This window comes from Globicephala melas, chromosome 12 (assembly GCF_963455315.2).
Source record: "Globicephala melas chromosome 12, mGloMel1.2, whole genome shotgun sequence".
NCBI classification, from domain to species: Eukaryota; Metazoa; Chordata; class Mammalia; order Artiodactyla; family Delphinidae; genus Globicephala; species Globicephala melas.
This window is the reverse complement of record NC_083325.1, coordinates 55085156-55107166: the sequence shown is the minus strand read 5'-3', so window position 1 is coordinate 55107166 and position 22011 is coordinate 55085156. Positions and strand designations below refer to the sequence as shown.

At 37.8% G+C, this 22011-nt stretch overlaps 2 protein-coding genes across 7 annotated transcripts in view; one reads left to right on the top strand and one right to left on the bottom strand.

Annotated features, from left to right (window-relative positions):
* The window catches only part of PLEKHH2 (pleckstrin homology, MyTH4 and FERM domain containing H2), a 106348-nt gene that overhangs the window by 13360 nt on the left and 70977 nt on the right, over nucleotides 1–22011 (top strand). For all 6 annotated transcript variants that reach the window (XR_004039858.2, XR_004039856.2, XR_009566093.1 and 3 more), the window contains exon 3: nucleotides 18404–18466. Coding sequence is in view for 2 of the 6 variants with exons in the window: in XM_030857802.2 (XP_030713662.1) it covers nucleotides 18404–18466 (63 nt within the window). In the remaining 4 variants the exon portion in view is untranslated. The remainder of the gene's footprint in view (nucleotides 1–18403; nucleotides 18467–22011) is intronic.
* Nucleotides 14750–18205, bottom strand: C1GALT1C1L (C1GALT1 specific chaperone 1 like). Its single transcript, XM_060309855.1, is given in 6 exon segments — nucleotides 14750–15000; nucleotides 15003–15170; nucleotides 15173–15285; nucleotides 15287–15634; nucleotides 15636–15738; nucleotides 18202–18205. Coding segments are annotated over 6 exon segments (987 nt in total).

Here is a 22011-nt window from a genome sequence, read left to right as displayed (position 1 = left end):
GAATCTGAACGTGAAGACTCACATCCCAGCCATGTCACTGGCTGGGAGCATTAGCTTACACAAGGCAAACTCTTTCGAAACACCAATTTCCCAGTCTTTATAATGGGAATAATGATTTCTGTCTTATGACGTGACTGTGAAATAATGTATTTGAAAATTCCTGGTTCCTGAACACATTCTAATTTTTTAAAAGTTCTCTTCCCTGAATTATTTTTCTTTCCTCTGAGATTATTTTCCACTTTTATGTTTGTTTGTTGGTTTGTTTTCAGGTTGCAAGCTTTTCTCAAATGTCTGATGATCTTTGGTGGTCCATTTATATTTAAGAATGAGATATCTGGAAAGCTGACCAACAATTGTGTATAAATAGTCAGTGCTGGTCAACTGTCAATGTTTGCTTTAGAATGAGTGGGTGGGAGACTGCTTATTACACCATGAGCCCATAAATGCCACAGTTGTTGGACTAGAGCCCTCCAAGTAATTTATTCAGCATTATAAGAGAAGAACATTTCAGTTTTTTAACAGGAAGTAAATGCTTAACTGCTGCACATTCGGCACACGGGGATAAGTGAGAAGGTTTCAGGGAGTTAGTTGACTCTAAGGGCCACGTGTTTTCCATTAATACCCACTATTCCCAGCCCCACACTCACTTCCCCTTGTAGGTCTTTACAGGGTTGTGCAGGGCATTCAGCTCCCAGGGGAGAAGTTCAGGACCCTCCAATCCTTATTCTAGGCTGTGGTTTCTGTCACTCTGCTTCACCAAAAACAAGATAATTAAGTGAAATATGTATATTTAATGGTGAACTTGTCCTCCCCCTCCCAGCCTTCTTCTCCTACATGGTTCCTAAAATGCTGACAGCCAATTCGACAGGAGGAGATTGAAAGTCTTTGGGCAATCTTATCAGCCCAGGTGGAAAGAGGTAATAATGCTGACATCAGTGGTTCTTCAACAGAAAGTCTAGCCAGATCACCTAATACTAAAGTTCATGATCAGCAAGCCCCATATATGTGTAAAAGCTTCTAGTCAGCTTTTTAGTTCCTTACCTTTAAACATCAGTGGGCATCTCATGAATGACCAGACATCTGATGAAGGCCTCTAACATGGAAGATAGAGAACAACCAATCAGAAAAAACCAATATCGCCTATGCAGGGAAAAAAGAAACAAAACAAATAAAATCCTGTCATTTAATATTCCCAGAGAGAAAAGGTATTGCATTCATGAAACAAGGAATATTCAGGAAATAAAAAGAACCCTCAAAAAATTAAAATCATGATAGAAGAAATAGTCAATTTAATAAAGAGTTTGGGATATAAACTTAAGGTAAGTTCCTGGGAAGTAGAGAAAGATGTTGAAGAGATGGAACACAGGAGAGAAAAGAGAAATTTAGAGGACCAGTCCACTATGTCCAAGCTCTGGATAAAGGAAATCTAGAGGGGAGAATATCAGTGAAATGATGAACGGAGGTTTCCCAGGATTGAAGGATGCAAGATTCCAGATTGAGAGGGTCTACCAAGTGCCTTGCGCAACAGATAAAAATAGTTCCACCCCAAGGCACATCATCATGAAAGTTCAGAATATATAGACCAAAGAAAAGATTCTGCAAGCCTTCCAAGAGAAAAAACATGTCACATACAAAGGATCAGGAATTAGAATGGCTTGGACTTTTCAAAAGCAACGCTAGAAGTTAGGAGATAATGAAAAAATGCATTCAAAATTCTGAAGGAAAGTGACATCAAACTCAGAATTCTGTACTGAGGCCAGTTATGAATTTTATCTGAAGGTAGAATAAAGAGATTTTTAAGACATGCAGGGTCTGGTAACCTTTCTGAGGAATCTCCAGAAAGATATGCTCCATTAAAAGGAAGAAGTAAACCAAAAAAGAGGAAGGCATAAGATATAGTAAATAGGAGATTCAATGTGGGAGGAAGTTGAAGGGCCTTCCCAAGAAGACAGCAGTGCCCAGGCAGAAAGAGGAGCCAGTCTGTATTGACACAGGTCAGAGGCTTTAGGAGCTGCTTCAGGAAGATGAAATTGGTGGAAAATTAGATGTGAATGAGCATCCTGAGAGATGATTTAGACAGTGGTGTGAATTTGGAGTTGAACTATTAAGTTCATAGAAAGCTAAGTAAATAAAAGAACAAGACACTAGGGAAAAAAGTTATGTAGCAAAGGAAAAAGTAACCATAGTGTACTACATGGTTCCTCTTTGACTATCATACATAGTCACAATAATACTAATGAAGAACAGCAATTTAACCAAGGGTAAGATATAAACGTATTGGAAGAACGGGAGTGTACCTGTGTTGATGGCAAGGAGATCAAAGAGCTAAATCTTCATTCTCCATGCAGGAAGTAAGTAGGAAATCACTAAACTGAAGAAGTCAACAGAAATAGAAGCATGTTATTTAGAACACTTAAGGAAATAATAAGAGCATTGACCAAAAGAGTACAATTATTTTATTAAAAAATCTTATGAAACTGGTTGACACAATGTGTATTTATGGCTTTGATCAACATAAAAAGAACAAAAATCAAATTGTGAAATAGATGGACTTATTCAGTCTTTTGGAAGGAGATCTTCTTAATAGGATGTTTCCATGGAAATCACTTTCTAAACAAAATAATTTATTTTGTGTTTTCAGAGTATATCAAAAAGAATCAAACCTTCTGGGTTATATACTTTGGGTTTTTTTTGTTTTGTTTTGAAGTATAGTTGATTTACAATATTGTGTTAGTTTCAGGTGTGCAGCAAAGTGCTTCTGTTATATATATATGTGTGTGTCTGTGTATGTATATACAGAATATATATATATATATTCTTTTTCAGATTCTTTTCCATTATAGGTTATTACAAATATTGAATATTGTTCGCTGTGTCATACAGTAAATCCTTGTTGCTTATCTATTTTATATATAGTAGTGTCTATCTGTTAATCCCATAGTCCTGATTTATCTCCCCCCCATTCCCTTTCCCCTTTGGTAACCATAAGTTTGTTTTCTCTGTCTGTGTGTCTGTTTCTGTTTTGTAAATAGATTCATTTGTATTAGTTTTTAGATTCCACATATAAGTGCTATCATAATATTTGTCTTTCTCTGACTTCACTTAGTATGATAATCTCTAGGTCCATCCATATTGCTGCAAATGGCAATATTTCATTCTTTTTTTTATAGCTGAGTAATGTTCCTATATATATGTGTGTGTGTGTGTGTGTGTGTGTGTGTGTATGTGTGTATACATACACACATACACACACACACACACACACACACACACACATACACAGTCCACGTCTTCTTTATCCATTCATCTGTTGATGAACACTTAGGTTGCTTCCATTATCTTGGCTATTGTAAATAGTGCTTCAGTGAACATTGGGATACATGTATCTTTTCAGATTAGAGTTTTCATCTTTTCCAGATATATGTCCAGGAGTGGGATTGCTGGATCATATGGTAGCTCTATTTTTAGTTTTTTAAGGAATCTCCATACTGTTTTCCATAGTGGTTGTACCAATTTACATTCCCATGAACAGTGTAGGAGGGTTCCCTCTTCTCTACACCCTCTCCAGCATTTATTTGTAGGGTTTTTGATGATAGCCATTCTGACTGGTGATAACTCATTATGGTTTTGATTTGCATTTCTCTAATAATTAGCAGTGTTTTCTTTCCTTTTATTAACTTTGGACTTTGTTTGTTCCTCTTTTTCTAGTTCCTTGAGGTGTAGGTTGTTTATTTGAGACTTTTCTTGTTTATTGAAGTAGACATTTATTGCTGTGAACAACCCTCGTAGAATTGCTTTTGTGGCATCCCATGGATTTTGGTATGTTACATGTCCATTTTCATTTACTCCAGGTATTTTTTTATTTCTCTTTTAATTTTTTTTCTTTGGCCCATTTGGTTTTCAGTAGCATGTTGTTTAATCTCCACATATTTGTGAATTTTTTCAGTTTTCATGTAATCAATTTCTGTTTTCATATTATTGTGGTCAGAAGAGATGCTTGATGGGATTTCAACCCTCTTAAATTTATTAAGACTGATTTTATCACCTAACGTATGGCTTCTTTAAATGTATCTGAAATCACAATAAATGTATTATTTCTATATATCATATTGATGAAGTTTTCATTATCTCCCTGTTCCCATGCTTTTTTTCCTCTCTGATGCTTTGGAAGCTATGGACTGAATTTCTGTTCTTTTAAGTGATTGTCCTTAACCCTTTTTTAAAAAAAAGGCCAGCAAAAATACTTTATATTGTAACAATAAAACTTGAAACAGAATGTATCAAGGAAACATTAGGGAGGTGGTGATAATTACAAAAAAAAAAAAACTCTATATAAGGTGGCATTGTGGTAGGGAGTTGGTGAAGGAAAGGATGGAAACAAATAGCAATGGAGAGCTGAGCATCAAAACAGGAACTGCTGAAACTGTTAGGATGGCCAGCACTGATTTTTCTTTAGAGAGCATTCTTTAGAGAATGAGCATTTTCTAGAACTTAAAAAACAGCACCTTCAATTTAAGCTTTCAGTCAAGCTCTTGGAATTTAGGTAATTATTTAGCATTGAAGATGCTAGAAGATGTTAAATGTGTAAGTCCAGTATAAGCCATAAAATGGGAGAATGTCAGGCAACCAGAAAGACTTCAATTGCCCCATCTTTCCTAAAGAGAACTAGTGGTTTTTCCAACATAATCATGAAACTGCCTACTTTGAAAGCCTGAAGTGGTGTGGGGATACGTTGGGATAGGGTGTGATGGAATCACATTTTGGGTAGAAATATTAATACAACTGAAGGAAATCTTTCACCTTGGAGAATAATTTAGCCCTCAGCAACTCCTTAGTCTGCCATGGCTTTGCAACAGTAGCAGACTTTTAATTTGTAATATATATAAATGTGTTTTCATAAAAAGAAAAAATATAAGTATAAATATGTTTTAAAGGCTAGACCCAAAATGGCACGATGTCACTTCCACTGCATTCTGTGTGTTAAGGCAGGTCACAAAGCCATCACAGAGTCAAGAAAAGGGACAGGAGACCTCATCTCTCAGTGAGAGAAGTGACATGTACTTACAGGGAGGAAAGGAATTGATGGTGGCCATTTTGGGTGGCTGTCTAACCCTAATCAGTCACTTTAATTCACTCAGACTCTTGCATTCCAACTTGTGTCCTTGCTTCCTCACATTACAGCTGAACTCACGAAAGTCACTAATGACCTCTTAACTAGCATATATTTACATATATTATTCAATCATACTACATTTCATTTACATGTGTCTTTCAGTATGTCATTTACATATTTTTAAAAACTTTTTATTAAAGAAGTTTTCAAACATACAAAAGTGAGCAGAATATTATAATGGACCCCAGGTACACATCACCCAGCTTTAATGGTTATTAACTCAGGACCAATCCTGTTTCACCTATACCCTGACCTACTTCTCCTCTCCTACGTTATGTTGAAGCAAAGCCTCAATATATTATTTAATCCATCTGTGTATATTTTTAATGAATATATGGTATCTCTTTAAATATTTAGACAATCCGCTGTTTTGGGACATTCATGGCTTTTATTTTTATCATTCAAATTATAACACCACAACTGCTACCATGTATTTCTAATTAATGAAACACCAACAGCTCTTTCACATCACTTTTACATTTTTTTTGTTTTTTATCCTCATAACTTCCTGTTAGGTAGGTAGAATAGGTTACATTATCCATATTTTAATAGGGAATTAAGAAGAATTTTAGAGCCCAATGCCAAATTGTTGGTAAATAGTAGAATTAGAACTAGAACCCAGTGTCTTAAATCTATAGTTAGTTCATTTTCAACTAAACCTTGCTAACTTAAAGTTATTCATAAAAGTAATACCTGTGGTAGAAATACACAGCTTTAAATTTTTCTGTATAAATATTCATTGAACACCCATTAAGTATTAGATACTATGCTGGACACTTTCCTGTTTAATCGTCACATAAATAGTATGAGATAAGTGTTATCTCACTTTACAGGTAAGGAATGCAGACTCAGGAAGGTAAATGTCTTACCCATCATTACACAGCTTAGAAGTAGTGAAATCTGGATTCTGATTTAGGCCTTCCTGCCTCCAAGTTCAGTGCTCTTTCCACTTTTCCCTATATTAATATTTCAAGGACTACCCCTTTTAAATTAAAAAAGCAAAAATACTTTTTAGACATATGCTTTTAATTAACTCACTGTATTCACATATCCATATAATTTTCACGTCCAGCAAATTCAGTTTATTTGTAACCTTATATACCAAGTCCTATGAAATGCTGTGTGTGTGCAATGCTTTTTATAATGGAAAAAATCATTTTTTGTAAGGTTATTTCTTGCTGGCAAGCTTTTAGAATTTTACTGAGTGACTGGTATGTGCAAAGATATGGTGTTACAGAGGATATAAAGGGTACTCACACATGAAATATGTCTTCAAGCAACTTACAGTATAGTTTTGAAAATAGTACAAGGTAGAAAGTAAATGCCATAGGAACAGAAAAAAAAGTTATTTGACAGTGGTAAAAATAATGCTGCTATCCTTCATACAGGCATAGTGCTTTACAGATGTCATTTCATTCAATAATTTATAATACATTGAATACCTATTATGTATAAAGAGCTGTATTAGGGTATGTAACAGTGAGGCAGACAGACAAGGCTTCTGCCCTCACTGTTATTGCTAAAAAGCAAACACTTCAGAAAGAGAAATCTGACAAGATATTTGTATAGTCCTTGTCTTAGTCCATTCAGGCTGCTATAACAAAGTGTCACAAACTGTGTGCTCATAAACAACAGAAATTTATTTCTCACAGTTCTGGAGGCTGGAAATCTGAGATCAGGGCACCAGCAACATTGGGTGAGGGTACTTTCCTGGGTTGCAGACTTATCATTATATCCTCACTCGGTAGAAGGACTCAGAGAGCTCTGTGGGATCTAGGGCACTAACCTCATTTGTGAGGGCCCCGCTCTCATGACCCAGTGACCTTCCAAAGGTCCCACCTTCTAACACCATCATTTTGGGTGTTAGAATTCCAACATGTGAAACAATGGGGACACAAACAAAAAAAGTCTAAAGAATAAAATTTCATATAAATACCATTTTTGGGGGGGAACACAAACAAAAAAAGTCTAAAGAATAAAATTTCATATAAATACCATTTTTTTAAAAATTGAAGTATAGTTGATTTACAATGTTGTGTTAATTTCAGGTGTTACAGCAAAGTGATTCAGATATATATATATATATCTATATACACATACACACATACACAACACACACACACACACACACACACATATATATATTCTTTTTCAGATTCTTTTCCACTATAGGTTATTACAAGATATTGAATATAGTTCCCTGTGCTATCCAGTGGGTCCTTGTTTTTTTATCTGTTTTATATATAGTAGTGTGCATCTCAAACTCCTAATTCTAAATACCATCTTAATCAGATATGGATGAGACTCAAGGTATGATTCATTCTAAGAAAATTCCCCCCAGCTGTGATCCTGTGAAATCAAACAAATTATGTGCTTCCAAAATACAATGATGGTACAGGTATAGAACAGACATTTCATTCCAAAAGGGAGAAAGAAGGGGTAACAGATTCCAAGCAAATCCAAAACCCCAGAAGACAAGCAACATTAAATCTTAAAGCTTGAGAACAATCTTCTTTAATTAGATGTTCTGCTCTGTGGGACAAAGGTCTTACCTTCCAGACCCACCTAAGGCATGGTGTGGGGGTGGTCTCACCCTCTGGACACACTGGGATATGCTCGCCTCCCATGGTTTTATTGGGTGTAGCCACACAGCAGCTCTCATGGGTTGCAATTGCATGCTGGTGGTTCTACCAGTCTGGGGCCCCAAGGGTGGCCTGATGGCTTCACTGGCACTGCCCTGGTAGTGGCTCCCTTCAGCGACCTTGCCCTCAAGTGACCCTCTGCTTGGGTTGTGGGCCCATGGCTCCAGGTTGCTTCATCTTTCTAAATCTAGGTGAAGGTAGCCGTGCCCCCATGGCTCTGCTGGGCAGGATAGAGCCCCCATAGCTTTGGGCAGTACCACTTTGATTTAGGCAGAGGTCAGTCATCTGGCCTGTTGAAACCCAGGCAATAACCCCATCCATCTACCACGTTTTGAAACTGAGGAGGCAGCCCTAATGATCTCTCTCTCCTTTTTTTTTTTTAATTTTTATTGGAGTATAGTTGATTTCTAATGCTGTGTTAGTTTCTGCTGTACAGCAAAGTGAATCAGTTATACATATACATATATCCACTCTTTTTAAGATTCTTTTCCCATATAGGTCATTACAGAGTATTGAGTAGAGTTCCCTGTGCTATACAATAGGTCCTTATTAGTTATGTATTTTATATATAGTAGTGTGTATATGTCAATCCCAATCTCCCAGTTTATCCCTCTCCCCTTTGCTCCCTGGTAACCATAAGTTTGTTTTCTACCACTGTGACTCTTTATACTTTGTAAATTAGTTCATTTGTACCTTTTTTTAGATTCTACATATAAGCGATATCATATGATATTTGTCTTTCTCTGACTTGCTTCACTTAGTATGATAATCTCTAGGTCCATCCATGTTGCTGCAAATGGCATTATTTCATTCTTTTTATGGCTGGGTAATATTCCATTGTATGTACCACATCTTCTTTACCCATTCCTCTGTTGATGGACACTTAGGTTGCTTCCATGTCTTTCTTGGCTATTGTAAACAGTGCTACAATGAACATCGGGGTGCGTGTATCCTTTTGGATTATGGTTTTCTCCAGATGTATGCCCAATAGTGGGATTGCTGGATCATGTGGTAGTTCTATTTTTAGTTTTTTAAGGAACCTCCATACTGTTCTCCATAGTGGTTATATCAATTTACATTCCTACCAACAGTGCAAGAGGGTTCCCTTTTCTCCACACCCTCTCCAGCATTTATTGTTTGTAGACTTTATGATGGTGGCTGTTCTGACCTGTGTGAGGTGATACCTCATCGTAGTTTTGATTCGCATTTCTCTGATGAGTGATGTTGAGCATCTTTTAATGTGCTTTTTGGCCATCTGTATGTCTTCTTTGGAGAAATGTCTATTTAGATCTTCTGCCCATTTTTTGATTGTGTTGTTCGTTTTTTTGACATAGAGCTGCACAAGCTATTTGTATATTTTGGAGATTAATTCCTTGTCAGTTGCTCCCTTTGCAAATTTTTTTTCCCATTCTGTGGGTTGTCTTTTCATTTTGTTTATGGTTTCCTTTGCTGTGCAGAAGCTTTTAAGTTTACTTAGGTCCCATTTGTTTATTTTATTCTTTAAATTTATTTTATTTATTTTTGACTGTGTTGGGTCTTCGTTGCTGCATGCGAGCTTTCTCTAGTTGCAGCGAGGGGGGCTACTCTTCGTTGCGGTGTGCGGGCTTCTCACTGCGGTGGCTTCTCTTGTTGTGGAGCACGGGCTCTAGGTGTGCAGGATTCAGTAGTTGTGGCGCGCAGGCTCAGTAGTCGTGGCTCACGGGCTCTAGAGCACAGGCTCAGTAGTTGTGACTCACAGGCTCTAGAGCACAGGCTCAGTAGTTGTGGCACACAGGCTTAGTTGCTCAGCGGCATGTGGGATCTTCCTGGACCAGGGCTCAAAACTGTGTCCCCCGGGCTTCCCTGGTGGCACAGTGATTGAGAGTCCGCCTGCCGATGCAGGGGACACGGGTTCGTGCCCCGATCCAGGAAGATCCCACATGCCACGGAGCGGCTAGGCCCATGAGCCATGGCCGCTGAGCCTGCGCATCCAGAGCCTGTGCTCCGCAACAGGAGAGACCACAACAGTGAGAGGCCTGCATACGGCAAAAAAAAACCAAACTGTGTCCCCTGCATTGGCAGGTGGGTTCTTAACCACTGAGCCACCAGAGAAGCCCCTATTTTTGTTATAATTTTCATTACTGTAGGAGGTGGATCAAAAAAGATATTGCTGTGATTAATGTCAAAGTGTATTCTGCCTGTGTTTTCCTCTAAGAGTTTTATAGTGTCTGGCCTTACATTTAGGTCTTTGATCCATTTCGAGTTTACTTTTTCTTTTTAAATAATTAATTAATTTATTTATTTTTGGCTGCATTGGGTCTTCATTGCTGCACTCGGGCTTTCTCTAGTTGCGGAGAGAGAGGGCTACTCTTTGTTGCGGTGTGTGGGCTTCTCATTGCAGTGGCTTCTCTTGTTGTAGAGCATGGGCTCTAGGCATGTGGGCTTCAGTAGTTGTAGCATGCGGGCTCAGTAGTTGTGGCTCGCAGGCTCTAGAACGCAGGCTCGCGGGCTCTAGAGTGCAGGGTCAGTAATTGTGGCTCATTGAGTTTACTTTTGTGTATGGTGTTAGAGAGTGTTCTAATTTCATTTTTTACATGTAGCTGTCCAGTTTTCCCAGCACCACTTATCGAAGAGACTGGTTTTTTCTCCATTGTACACTCTTGCTTCCTTTGTCAGAGATTAATTGACCATAGGTGTGTGAGTTCATTTCTGGGCTTTCTGTCCTGTATCATTGATCTATGTGTCTGTTTTTGTGCCAGTAACATACTGTTTTGATTACTGTAGCCTTGTAGTGTAGTCTGAAGTCAGGGAGTGTGATTCCTTCAGCTCTGTTTTTCTTTCTCAGGGTTGCTTTGGCTATTCAGGGTTTTTTGTGTTTCTATATAAAGTTTAGAATTTTTGTCCTAGTTCTGTGAAAAATGCCATTGGTAATTTGATAGGGATTACATTGAATCTGTAGATTGCTTTGGGTAGTATGGTTATTTTGACAATATTGATTCTTCTAATCCAAGAACATGGTATATCCTTCCATCTGTTTGTGTCATCTCTGATTTCTTTCATTAGCATCTTATAGTTTTCAGAGTAGAGGTCTTTTGTCTCCTTAGGTAGGTTTATTCCTATGTATTTTATTCTTTTTGATGTGATTTTCCTTGATTTCTCTTTCTGATCATTCATTGTTAGTGTTTACAAATGCAAGAGATTTCTGTGTATTAATTTTATATCCTGCAACTTTACCGAATTCATTGATGAGCTCTAGTAGTTTTCTGGTAGCATCTTTAGGATTTTTTATGTGCAGTATCGTGTCATCTGCAAACAGTGAAAGTTTTACTTCTTCTTTTCCAATTTGGATTCCTTTTATTTGTTTTTCTTTTCTGATTGTCATGACTAGGACTTCCAAAGCTATGTTGAATAAAAGTGGTGACAATGGACATCCTTGCCTTGTTCCTGATCTTAGAGGGAATGCTTTCAGCTTTTCACCATTGAGAACGATGTTGGTTAGCTGTGGAGCCCTGATGATCTCTGAATTACATTTATGGTCCTTCTTTCCTTGTCTTGAAGAATAGCCCATGTTCACAGCCATATAGTCCTGTCCTGTAAAATCTAAGTCCAACAGCCTTCCTCATTCCTTCTTCTTCAGTTCAAACGGACTGTTTTCCTGCTGGGGTGGCTGATTCAGTCTGTGGTTCAAACCCATACTAATCTCTTAATCACAAGGTGGCTTGGCCACACCCTGTTCTCTCTGGAACAAGCTTTCTCATTTCTTTCAATATGGATAGGCCAAAAATTTTCCATTTCTGCATCCTCTTTGGTTAACAATTCCACCTCTAAGTCATTCTCTCTTTTCACATTTTACTATAAGCATTCAAAAAGAAACAGGCCACTCCTTAAACACTTGGCTTAGAAATTTCCTCAGCTATATATCCAATTTCATCACTCATAAGTTCTCCTTTCCACAAAACACTAGGACATGAACACAGTTCAGCAAAGCTCTTTACCACTTTATAACAAGGATCACTTTTCCTCCAGTTTCTAATAACATGTTCCTCATGTCCGTCTGAGACTTTAACAGAAGAGCCTTTACCATCCATCATTTCTACCAACATTCTGTTCACAATCCTTAGGTACACTCTCCAAGAAGATTGAGGCTTTCTCTATAGCTTTCCTGTTCTCTTTCTGAGCTCTCACCAGAATAGCTTTTAATGGTTCGATCATGGCAATGTAGATATTTTCTACTATGCACCTTAGAATTCTCCCAGTCTCTATCTGTTACCCAGTTCCAAAGTTGCTTCCGCATTTTTAGATATTTGTTACAGAGGCACTGCACTCTCAGTACCAATTTTCTGTCTTAGTCTGTTCGGGTTGCTATAACAAAATACAACAGACTCTGTAGTTTGCAAACAATAGAAATCTATTTCGCCCAGTTCTGGAGGCTGGAAGTCTGATACCAGGATTCCAGCAAGATCAGGTTAGGTCCCTCTTCTGAGTTGCAGACTTCCTGTATTTTCACCTGGCAGAAGGGGCTAGGAGCTCTGTGCGATCTCTGTTATAAAAGCCCATTCATGAGTGGTCCACCCTCAGGATTTAATCACCATTACATTGGGCACTCCGATTCCAACATGTGAATTTTGGGGGGACACAAACATTCAGATCACAGTGGTCCTCTTGAGAAACTATTAAATCTTTCTAAAAATTATTATTATTAAAACTTTGTCTTTTTAGAGCAGCTTAGGGTTCACAGAAAAATTGGGCGGAAGATACAAATTTCTTATATAATCCCTGCCCCCACACATGTATAGCCTTCCCTATTATTAACATCCCCCACCAGAATGGTACATGCTACAAATTGTTGACCCTACATAGACACATCATTGTCTCCCCAAGTTCATAGTTTCACTCTTGCTGTTGTACATTGCATGGGCTTGGACAATGTATAATGACATGTATCCATCATTATGGTATCATACAGAGCATTTCCACAGCCCTAAAAAGCTTCTGTGCTCTTTTTATTCATCCCTCCCCCACCCCAATCCGTGGCAACCACTGATCTCTTTATTGTCTCCATAGTTTTCCAGAATGTTATATAGTTGGAATCATACTTTATGTAGCCTTTTCAGATTAGTTTCTTTCACTTAATAATATGTACTTAAGTTTCCTCCATGCCTTTTCATAGCTTAATAGCTTATTTGCTTTTAGCCCTAAATAATATTTCATTGTCTGGATATACAAGTTTATCCAGTCATCTACTGAAGGAAGCCCATCTTGGTGGCTTCCAAGTTTTGGCAGTTATGAATAAAACTGCTATAAATATCTGTGTGCAAGTTTTTTTTTAAAGATATTTTTTAAATTAATTAATTATTTATTTTTGGCTGTATTGGGTCTCCATTGCACCTGGGCTTTCTCTAGTTGAGGCAAGTGGGGGCTACTCTTCATTGGGGTGCGCGGGCTTCTCATTGCAGTGGCTTCTCTTGTTGTGGAGCATGGGCTCTAGGTGCATGGGCTTCAGTAGATGTGGCACGTGGGCTCAGTAGTTGTGGCTCGTGGGCTCTAGAGCACAGGCTCCGTAGTTGTGGCACATGGGCTTAGTTGCTCCGTGGCATGTGGGATATTACTGGACCAGGGGTCGAACCCGTGCCCCCTGCATTGGCAGGCGGATTCTTAACCACTGCACCACCAGGGATGTCCCTGTGTGCAAGTTTTTATGTGAACATAAGTTTTCAACTCCTTTGGGTAAATACCAAGGAGCACACTTGCTGGATAGTATGGTAAGAGTATGTTTAATTTTATAAGAAACCATAAAAATGTCTTCCAAAGTGGCTATATCATTTTGCATTCCCATGAGCAATGAATGAGAGTTCCTGTTGCTCCACATTCTTGCTACAATTTGGTGTTGTCAGTGTTCTGGATTTTGGCCATTCTAATAGGTATGTCAGTCTTTTTTTTTTTACTAGCAAAATTTTACAGAGCAGCAATCTGTTTGTGAATTTGCCTGTTTTTCCTGGCAATCTCAAAAATATTCAAAATTGAGGCTAAGGCTGCACAAGTGCAAAAGTTCCCCTGAAAACACAATGTAGTTGCTTTGCAGAGGTGATGATTATTAGCATATTGTCAGTAGTGAAAGAATGTGGTGTTGGCATGTACATGCCAGTTAGTTTTTTGGATAAGGAATATCCTAGACAGGAGACACCATGCTTGTCCAACTGCTTGACATAATGCTGCAGTCTGTAACAATGACTCAATAAAATGCTTTTAGACAGCAATACTTGCTTATTAAACATTTGAAATAGCTTCACAAAAATTAAAGGTGACATGATGTCCAGAGAATGCACTTGGGAAGTATCTATTTACATATCCAAATATTTGAAACCTCTTCCAGGATCTAGATCCCTACAGTAAACTTCCTTTTAAAAAATGCTGCCATGTGGACAGGAAGTTAAATTGACATATATGGTGATAATGGAATGTTTTACATTTTTATTATCCAATAGAAATATAAAGTAAGACACATGTAATTAACAAATTTCCTAAATAAATAAAATAAAGCTAAAAAGAAATCTCCATTAAATAAAAGAAAGATTAAAAAAAAATCTTCCATAGGGAATTCCCTGGCGGTCCAATGTTTAGGACTTGGCACTTTCACTGCCGGGTCCGGGTTCAATCCCTGGTCAAGGAACTAAGATCCCACAAGCCACATGGCACAGCCAAAATAAATAAATAAATAAAAGAATGCTAAAAATTTCTAATAACATGAATAAACTGTAAAAGAAACAGTTGACATTAATTTTAATGTTGTATTTTATTTAATGCAACATATCCAAAATATTATCATTTCATTGTTGAGTCAGTATGAACAATTACTGAGATTTTTATACTTTTTATACTAGGTTTTCAAATAATATTATTGAATGGAGTGTGTATTTTATACTTATGCTACATATCAATTTGGACTAGCCACATTTCAAGCACTCCTGGACAACACAGTCCTATTATTTCCCAGCCCTCTGTCATTTTCTGAACCATTTGAAGGCAAGAAAATCAGTGTGTCATTGAAATAATGTCCAAATGCCCTGAGCTGGCACACACCATCCATCATTACTATCATCTTCTTGGGAGTCAGTCCATTAAAAGTAATAGCCATATCTGAACAGCAGGCTTCTGCTACTTGCTGAGGGTTACTAGACATTGTCTCTTGAATAAGACATGCAGTAGTTTTGTATTTATAAATAGAGTTCTTCCTTCGGAATCCTCTGCATTTTCTGCAAGAACTCCTGCATATTTCAGGCAGACTGTCAGTTGCTTATCTTCAGATAACTTCCAAATCACACTTTGATCTGCACACTTTTCAGACTTATTCAGAAGTCTGTTAAGTCTTTTCATAGCTCTATACTTAAAACAATTTCTTCTCCCATAGTCACATATTCAAGGTCACCAGATGTTATAGTGTGGCTCAGATAGAAAGGTTGTGATGCATCCCTAGTAAACAGAAGATACTTTATTTTCAATGACAGTAAATGTAGTGGGATGTGGAGGAAAGAACCAGTTGTCATTGTTGCCGTGCTTCCCAAAGACATATTTGTACCTTTTCCTTATCTGTGTCCACATGTCATTTTTTATCTTAAACAAACCATCATTTTTAGTACTGTAGCGCTCTGTTTTGTCACAGTGTTTGGCCTAAGTCTCTTTCAGTACAGCCCAATAATACTCATCATTGGGTTCTACAAGGATGGTAGAGTAAATACAGATACTTTTACTGAGCTCCATGCGTTCCACTTCTGAAATGTTTAAGAAATCTTTTGTGTTAGGTGGGTGAAGGTGATGATGCTCATGGTCTTGAGTTTTATCTGTGTCGAATGGTAATTGGCCCAAACATAGTTATCAAAACACAGCAAATTCTCCCAACCAGTGTACCCTTAAAAAATGATACAGTACACTCATAACAGAAACCATCTTTCAGGCATTGAGAACAGAGCACACCTCAGTTGGGGTCCCTGTCACCCAGGCAGTCCAGAGAGGGCAGCTCCCTGCTGGGCCATTGTAGCTGCAGGAGGCCGCTTCTCTGTGGTTTTCAAGAAGGGGACAGGTCTGGAGTGTCGGCTATGGGGGTGGTACCCAGGGTGCTGTGAGTTTGAGATGTTCTGGAAGTTCAGGGCATCTGGGAATATCAGCCAACAATAAAATTGATAGAGTCTGAGCCACAGACTGAGCCACAGACGGCTCTAGTGTTGACCAGACTTCAATACTCAGCAAAAAGTTTAGTTTTACATCCTGGTTGTGTATGATGTTAACTGCACTGGGTCCTATTTAATACTTTCGTTTATTTTACTTATAATATTCATTTTACTATTTAACTCTCCAAACTTTTTTTAATTCCCCACTCTCTAAAATCTCCAAACTTTCTCTTCTCCACAGAACTTTAAAAAAATACCCAGATATTTTTCCATTCTCTGTGCTGTATGCTTTTGTGGACGTGTGTGTTTAATCAGAGTATCTTCTATACTCTTTCCATCATGATCTGTAAGAATTAAAACTCCTCAGTTGTGACATAAACATACCACCTATGGAGCTTATGAGAATACAACACTTTCTGATATCATTGGGACTTTTTTTTTCTATATTAAGCCTGTGTCAATGTATCTTTTTTTTTTTTTTTTGCGGTACGCGGGCCTCTCACTGTTGTGACCTCTCCCGCTGTGGAGCACAGGCTCCGGACACGCAGGCTCAGCGGCCATGGCTCTCAGGCCCAGCAGCTCCGCACCATGTGGGATCTTCCCGGACCATGGCACGAACCCATGTCCCCTGCATTGGCAGGCGGACTCTCAACCACTGTGCCACCAGGGAAGCCCTTTTCTTCGTTTTAAAATTTTTTATTATTTATTTTTTATTGAAGTATAGTTGATTTACAATGTTGTGTTAGTTTCAGGTGTACAGCAAAGTGATTCCATATATATATTCTTTTTCAGATTCTTTTCCCATATAGGTTATTACAAAATATCGAGTGTAGTTCCCTGTGCTATACAGTAGGTCCTTGTTGTTTATTTTATATATAGGAATGTTTATATGTTACTCCCAAATTCCTAATTTATCCCTCCCATGCTCATTGGGAATTTTTTTTTTAGCATCTTTATTGGAGTATAATTGCTTTACAATGGTGTGTTAGTTTCTGCTTTATAACAAAGTGAATCACCTATACATATACATATATCCCCATATCTCTTCCCTCTTGCATCTCCCTCCCTCCCACCCTCCCTATCCCACCCCTCTAGGTGGTCACAAAGCACCGAGCTGATCTCCCTGTGCTATGCGGCTGCTTCCCACTAGCTATCGGTTTTACATTTGGTAGTGTATATATGTCCATGCCACTCTCTCACTTTGTCCCAGCTTACCCTTCCCCCTCCCCATGTCCTCAAGTCCATTCTCTAGTAGGTCTGCATCTTTATTCCCATCCTGCGCCTAGGTTCTTCATGACCTTTTTTTAGATTCCATATATCTGTGTTAACGTACGGTATTTGTTTTTCTCTTTCTGACTTACTTTACTCTGTTATGACAGACTCTAGGTCTATCCACTTCACTACAGATAACTCAATTTCGTTTCTTTTTATGGCTGAGTAATATTCCATTGTATATATGTGCCACATCTTTATCCATTTGTCTGTCGATGGGCACTTAGTTTGCTTCCATGTCCTGGCTATTGTAAATAGAGCTGCAATGAACATTGTGGTACATGACTCGTTTTGAATTATGGTTTTCTCAGGGTATATGCCCAGTAGTGGGATTGTTGGGTCGTATGGTAGTTGTGTTTTTAGTTAGTTTTTTTCTTTGCGGTACGCGGGCCTCTCACTGTTGTGGCCTCTCCCGTTGCGGAGCACAGGCTCCGGATGCGCAGGCTCAGCGGCCATGGCTCACGGGCCCAGCCGCTCCATGGCATGTGGGATCTTCCCAGACCGGGGCACGAACCCGTGTTCCCTGCATCGGCAGGCGGACTTTCAACCACTGTGCCACCAGGGAAGCCCTATTTTTAGTTTTTTAAGGAACTTCCGTACTGTTCTCCATAGTGGCTGTATCAATTTATATTCCCAGCAAGAGTGCAAGAGGGTTCCATTTTTTCCACACCCTCTCCAGCATTTATTGTTTGTAGATTTTTTGATGATGGCCGTTCTGACAGGTGTGAGGTGATACCTCATTGTAGTTCTGATGTGCGCTTCTCTAATGATTAATGATGTTGAGCATTCTTTCATGTGTTTGTTGGCAATCTGTATATCTTCTTTGGAGAAATGTCTATTTTTGATCAACAAATCAAATATGACATTTGAGGTTTTACTATTCTCTTAGATTTAATTTATTGTTCTCAATATGTGTTAACCAGTGATTTCTAACGTATAGTCCAATGAAGATAATTCTATTGATGAATACTCATGTAGTATATATTACATTGTATTAAAAATATCAAACCTTTGGTATTTTGTTTGATCCATTTTTAAATATGCCCTGAAAGAGCTTTTAATGTGCTAAATTGTATGAAATCATATTCACTGAAGTACTTTAAATGTTCTTAAAGAATTCCAAAAGGGAAATATGAATTTTTCTATTTTTTATATCTTTTCTCACTTTTCAGATGCAGCAGCTGGAGAGACAAGTTATTGATGCTGAACGTCAAGCAGAAAAAGCTTTTCAACAGGTAGGGTATAGTTTTAGTTAAAAAATTGTTTTCTGCCTCTACCAGTATAAACATTGTTTTGCCCAAAACAATCCTGAAAATAGTCTTCAGCTGTCCTCCTCATTTTATCATTTTTCCTGTTCATGAGCTGGTTCCGTAGAGAAAATGGAGAATCTAACTTTGTTTTGCCCCTTAATAAATTTTCAAAAGGACATAAATGCTTCTATTTGGAAGTTTTATCTTATGAAAAAAATCAAATATGACTTTTATGGTTATGCCTAACCATAATGACAGTTTATGTATAAATATGTTCATGGCAGCTTTATTTATAGTAATAAAGAGTTGGAGATAATATGAATGCCATTTTGTAGGAGAATGAATTAGAGAACTGTATCTATTCCATGAAATATTAAACAACAATTAAAAATAACTATTACGGGCTTCCCTGATGGCGCAGTGGTCGAGAGTCCGCCTGCCAATGCAGGGGACACAGGTTCGTGCCCTGGTCTGAGAAGATCCCACATGCTGCGGAGTGGCTGGGCCCGTGAGCCATGGCCACTGAGCCTGCGCCTCCAGAGCCTGTGCTCCACAATGGGAGAGGCCACAACAGTGAGAGGCCCGCGTACAGCAAAAAAACAAAAAACTATTACAAAGAATATATGCAAATATGGAAAAATGCTTAGTTATATTAGGAATAATATTTACAGATTTTTATATTTAACATGATGTTATATTTAACATTTTTATTTTTATTTTTGTTTTTTTTAATTTAACAACAACAACAAAAAAAATTTGTGTTTGTGGAATTATGGGTGATTGGTTTTTTTATTCTGTATATTCATACTTTCTAGTTTTTGATTTTGGTAATACTTTTACTTTAAAAAAATAATCTTTTGATAAATCACTTAACCCTTTCTGGGCCTTGACAACAGTAAAATGAGCGGTTTGGATGAGCCCACCAGCCTTAAAGTTTGTCTAAGGAGCCTAAATTGATAATTTCACATTTTATGAAAAGATCTCTGTCAGATTCAGTCAAGTCAAGAATTTCAGAAGTCTTAAATACAAAATTATTTCTTCCAAGGAGTGTATCTTCAATTTCTTATACTTGCTCTAAGTTTGTCATGTTTCTTCCTTCAGTTTGAGTATTACCAAATCTTGTTTTCACCTAAAAGATTTAATTTTACTCCGTAGATTGTTTTAGTGGCTTGACTAAGTTAACCCAATTTAACCTAATCCTTAATTTTCTTAAATTAATTATACTTGAAGATAAAATCTTAAAACTTTATTATGCAAAATTTCAACCACTACAGGAGCAGAGAACATAGTATAATGAAGCCCTGTCATCACCTTCAGCAGTTAGTTGATGCACAGCTAGTATATACCTCCACCCACTTCTTCCCTACCCTCACACTAGGTTATTTTGAAACAAGTCCCAGATATTATATCATTCCACCCAACAGTATTTCAGCAACTCATCTACAAACAAAGACTTAAAAATCATAGCTACAGTACCATCACCCCACCGAAAAATTACCAATAATTTTTTAAAACCTCAAATGTAGATTTTGATACAAGTACTAGTAGTAATGGTAAGGATGTATGATTTGCTTGTTTTTTGTTTTTTGGTTTTTTTGGCGGTACGCGGGCCTCTCACTGTTGTGGCCTCTCCCGTTGCGGAGCACAGGCTCCGGACGCGCAGGCTCAGCGGCCATGGCTCACGGGCCCAGCCGCTCCACGGCATGTGGGATCTTCCCGGACCGGGGCACGAACCCGTGTCCCCTGCATCAGCAGGAGGACTCTCAACCACTGCGCCACCAGGGAAGCCCTGCTTGGTTTTTTTGTATTTTATATTCTTTAGTTGATGGGACCAAGTAGTAATTACTCTACATATATCTAGAAAAAGCCAATAATTAACAGTAAAGTCATTAAAGGTCACTTACATTCTAAAAGAAAGACTCTTGTGTTTATATCACTCTCTGTCACTCTATACCAAATGTCTTTTTCTGTGGTGGGCCATATATGTGCGTCCCTATTCAGCCTTCAGCCTTTTGCAGCATACGTTTGTCATTTTGTTGACCTCTCTTTCCTGTCTCCTTCCCTTTCTTTCCCTTTCTGACTTTGGCCTTTCCTGGTGACATCTCTCTTTATTTCTGTACCCATGGCTGTCTCTATACGTTTCTCTGTCTATTCTTTCCTAGCTTTCTTTTCCCTTCCCTTCCCTTCCCTTTTTCTCCTTTAACTGCTCGTATTATAGGAAAAAAAAAAAAGAAGGAAATTGAAGATGGTTTTGTTTTGCCTTAAGTTAAAAGTCTAAATTTATATATGCAGCAAATTTATTTAGCTCTAAAAATTAAACTAAATGAAGAATTTTTTAATTTGTGATTTTCATTTTTTTTACCCCTTTGGTTCACTGGATCTTGAAAGAAAAAAGGAATCCCCATTCTCAACTCAAGGGAAGCAAACCGTGGCAGTTTGTAGCCATCAGGGCCCAACCACTGATCTCAATAAGTTAACAGGAAGAATATCTTATTTGAAATTGTCCTTTGAGGATATCAAATGTAAAGTTATTTAATTCTATGTGCCACATTTTTAAGCAAAATTATACAATGATTGGTTATTTTAGATATACTGCCTTAAATCAACACCCCCCCAAAAGAGTGAGAATTGAAGATCTCCCAGAGTTTCTTTATAATCTGTAGATATTTCTTTTTGTCATACACTTTAAATTTACACAGTACCTATTTTTGTTATGTTTCAGAAGAATTTTTTCTTAAATATTTCATAATGAATCTAAAAGTTAACAGGAAATATAAACAGCAGATGAATTCTAATGTACTGACTATATTACTTTTTTTTTTTGCCTTTGCAAGACTAAGTAAATATTATTAACTTAGAGTAACTGAATCCTTCACTGTCTTTAACAGTTTCTATGGGACTATGGCCTATCTGCTGTTCATGTTGCTTAAATTCATAATTTATCCTTTGTCATTGAGCCATATCCTAAGACTTAAACTGTATTTATACTAACCTAGAAAGAACGTTTCACCACTAAAAGCAATAGTCAGCTGAAACAGCTCAGCTCTACACTTTAGCTTTGTACATTTTTCTCCTTGTTTATTAATGTGTGGGCATCACTTGCATAATCACTAAATAAGTTGCTGATAGAAAAAAGAATTAAACATTCTTCCAGAGAAATCTTGGCAGTCTTTTTACTTGATGCTGTAGTACATCTTTATTGTTATTGTTCACAAATTTTGAAAGCAGTATGTGCAGATCAACCCAATACTACTTATGAGAACTCTTGTGAGGCAGAAAAGCAGCAAATAGCACATTTGGGAGACACTGATAAACAGGATTCCTTCTCAAGTATCTGATTAGTGAGGTATATAATACAATCTAATACACTAATTTATGCTAACCAAAGAGGGCTAGATAATTTCCCCTGTAGGAGTTTGTCTTTTCAATTCTGTCTTTCTGGACTCAGTCGCTTGTGTGTACTTGATTCAGGCTTGGTAGGAGTTGGATTTAAATTTCCTTCTGACCATTCTAATACGTGGGCTCATCTG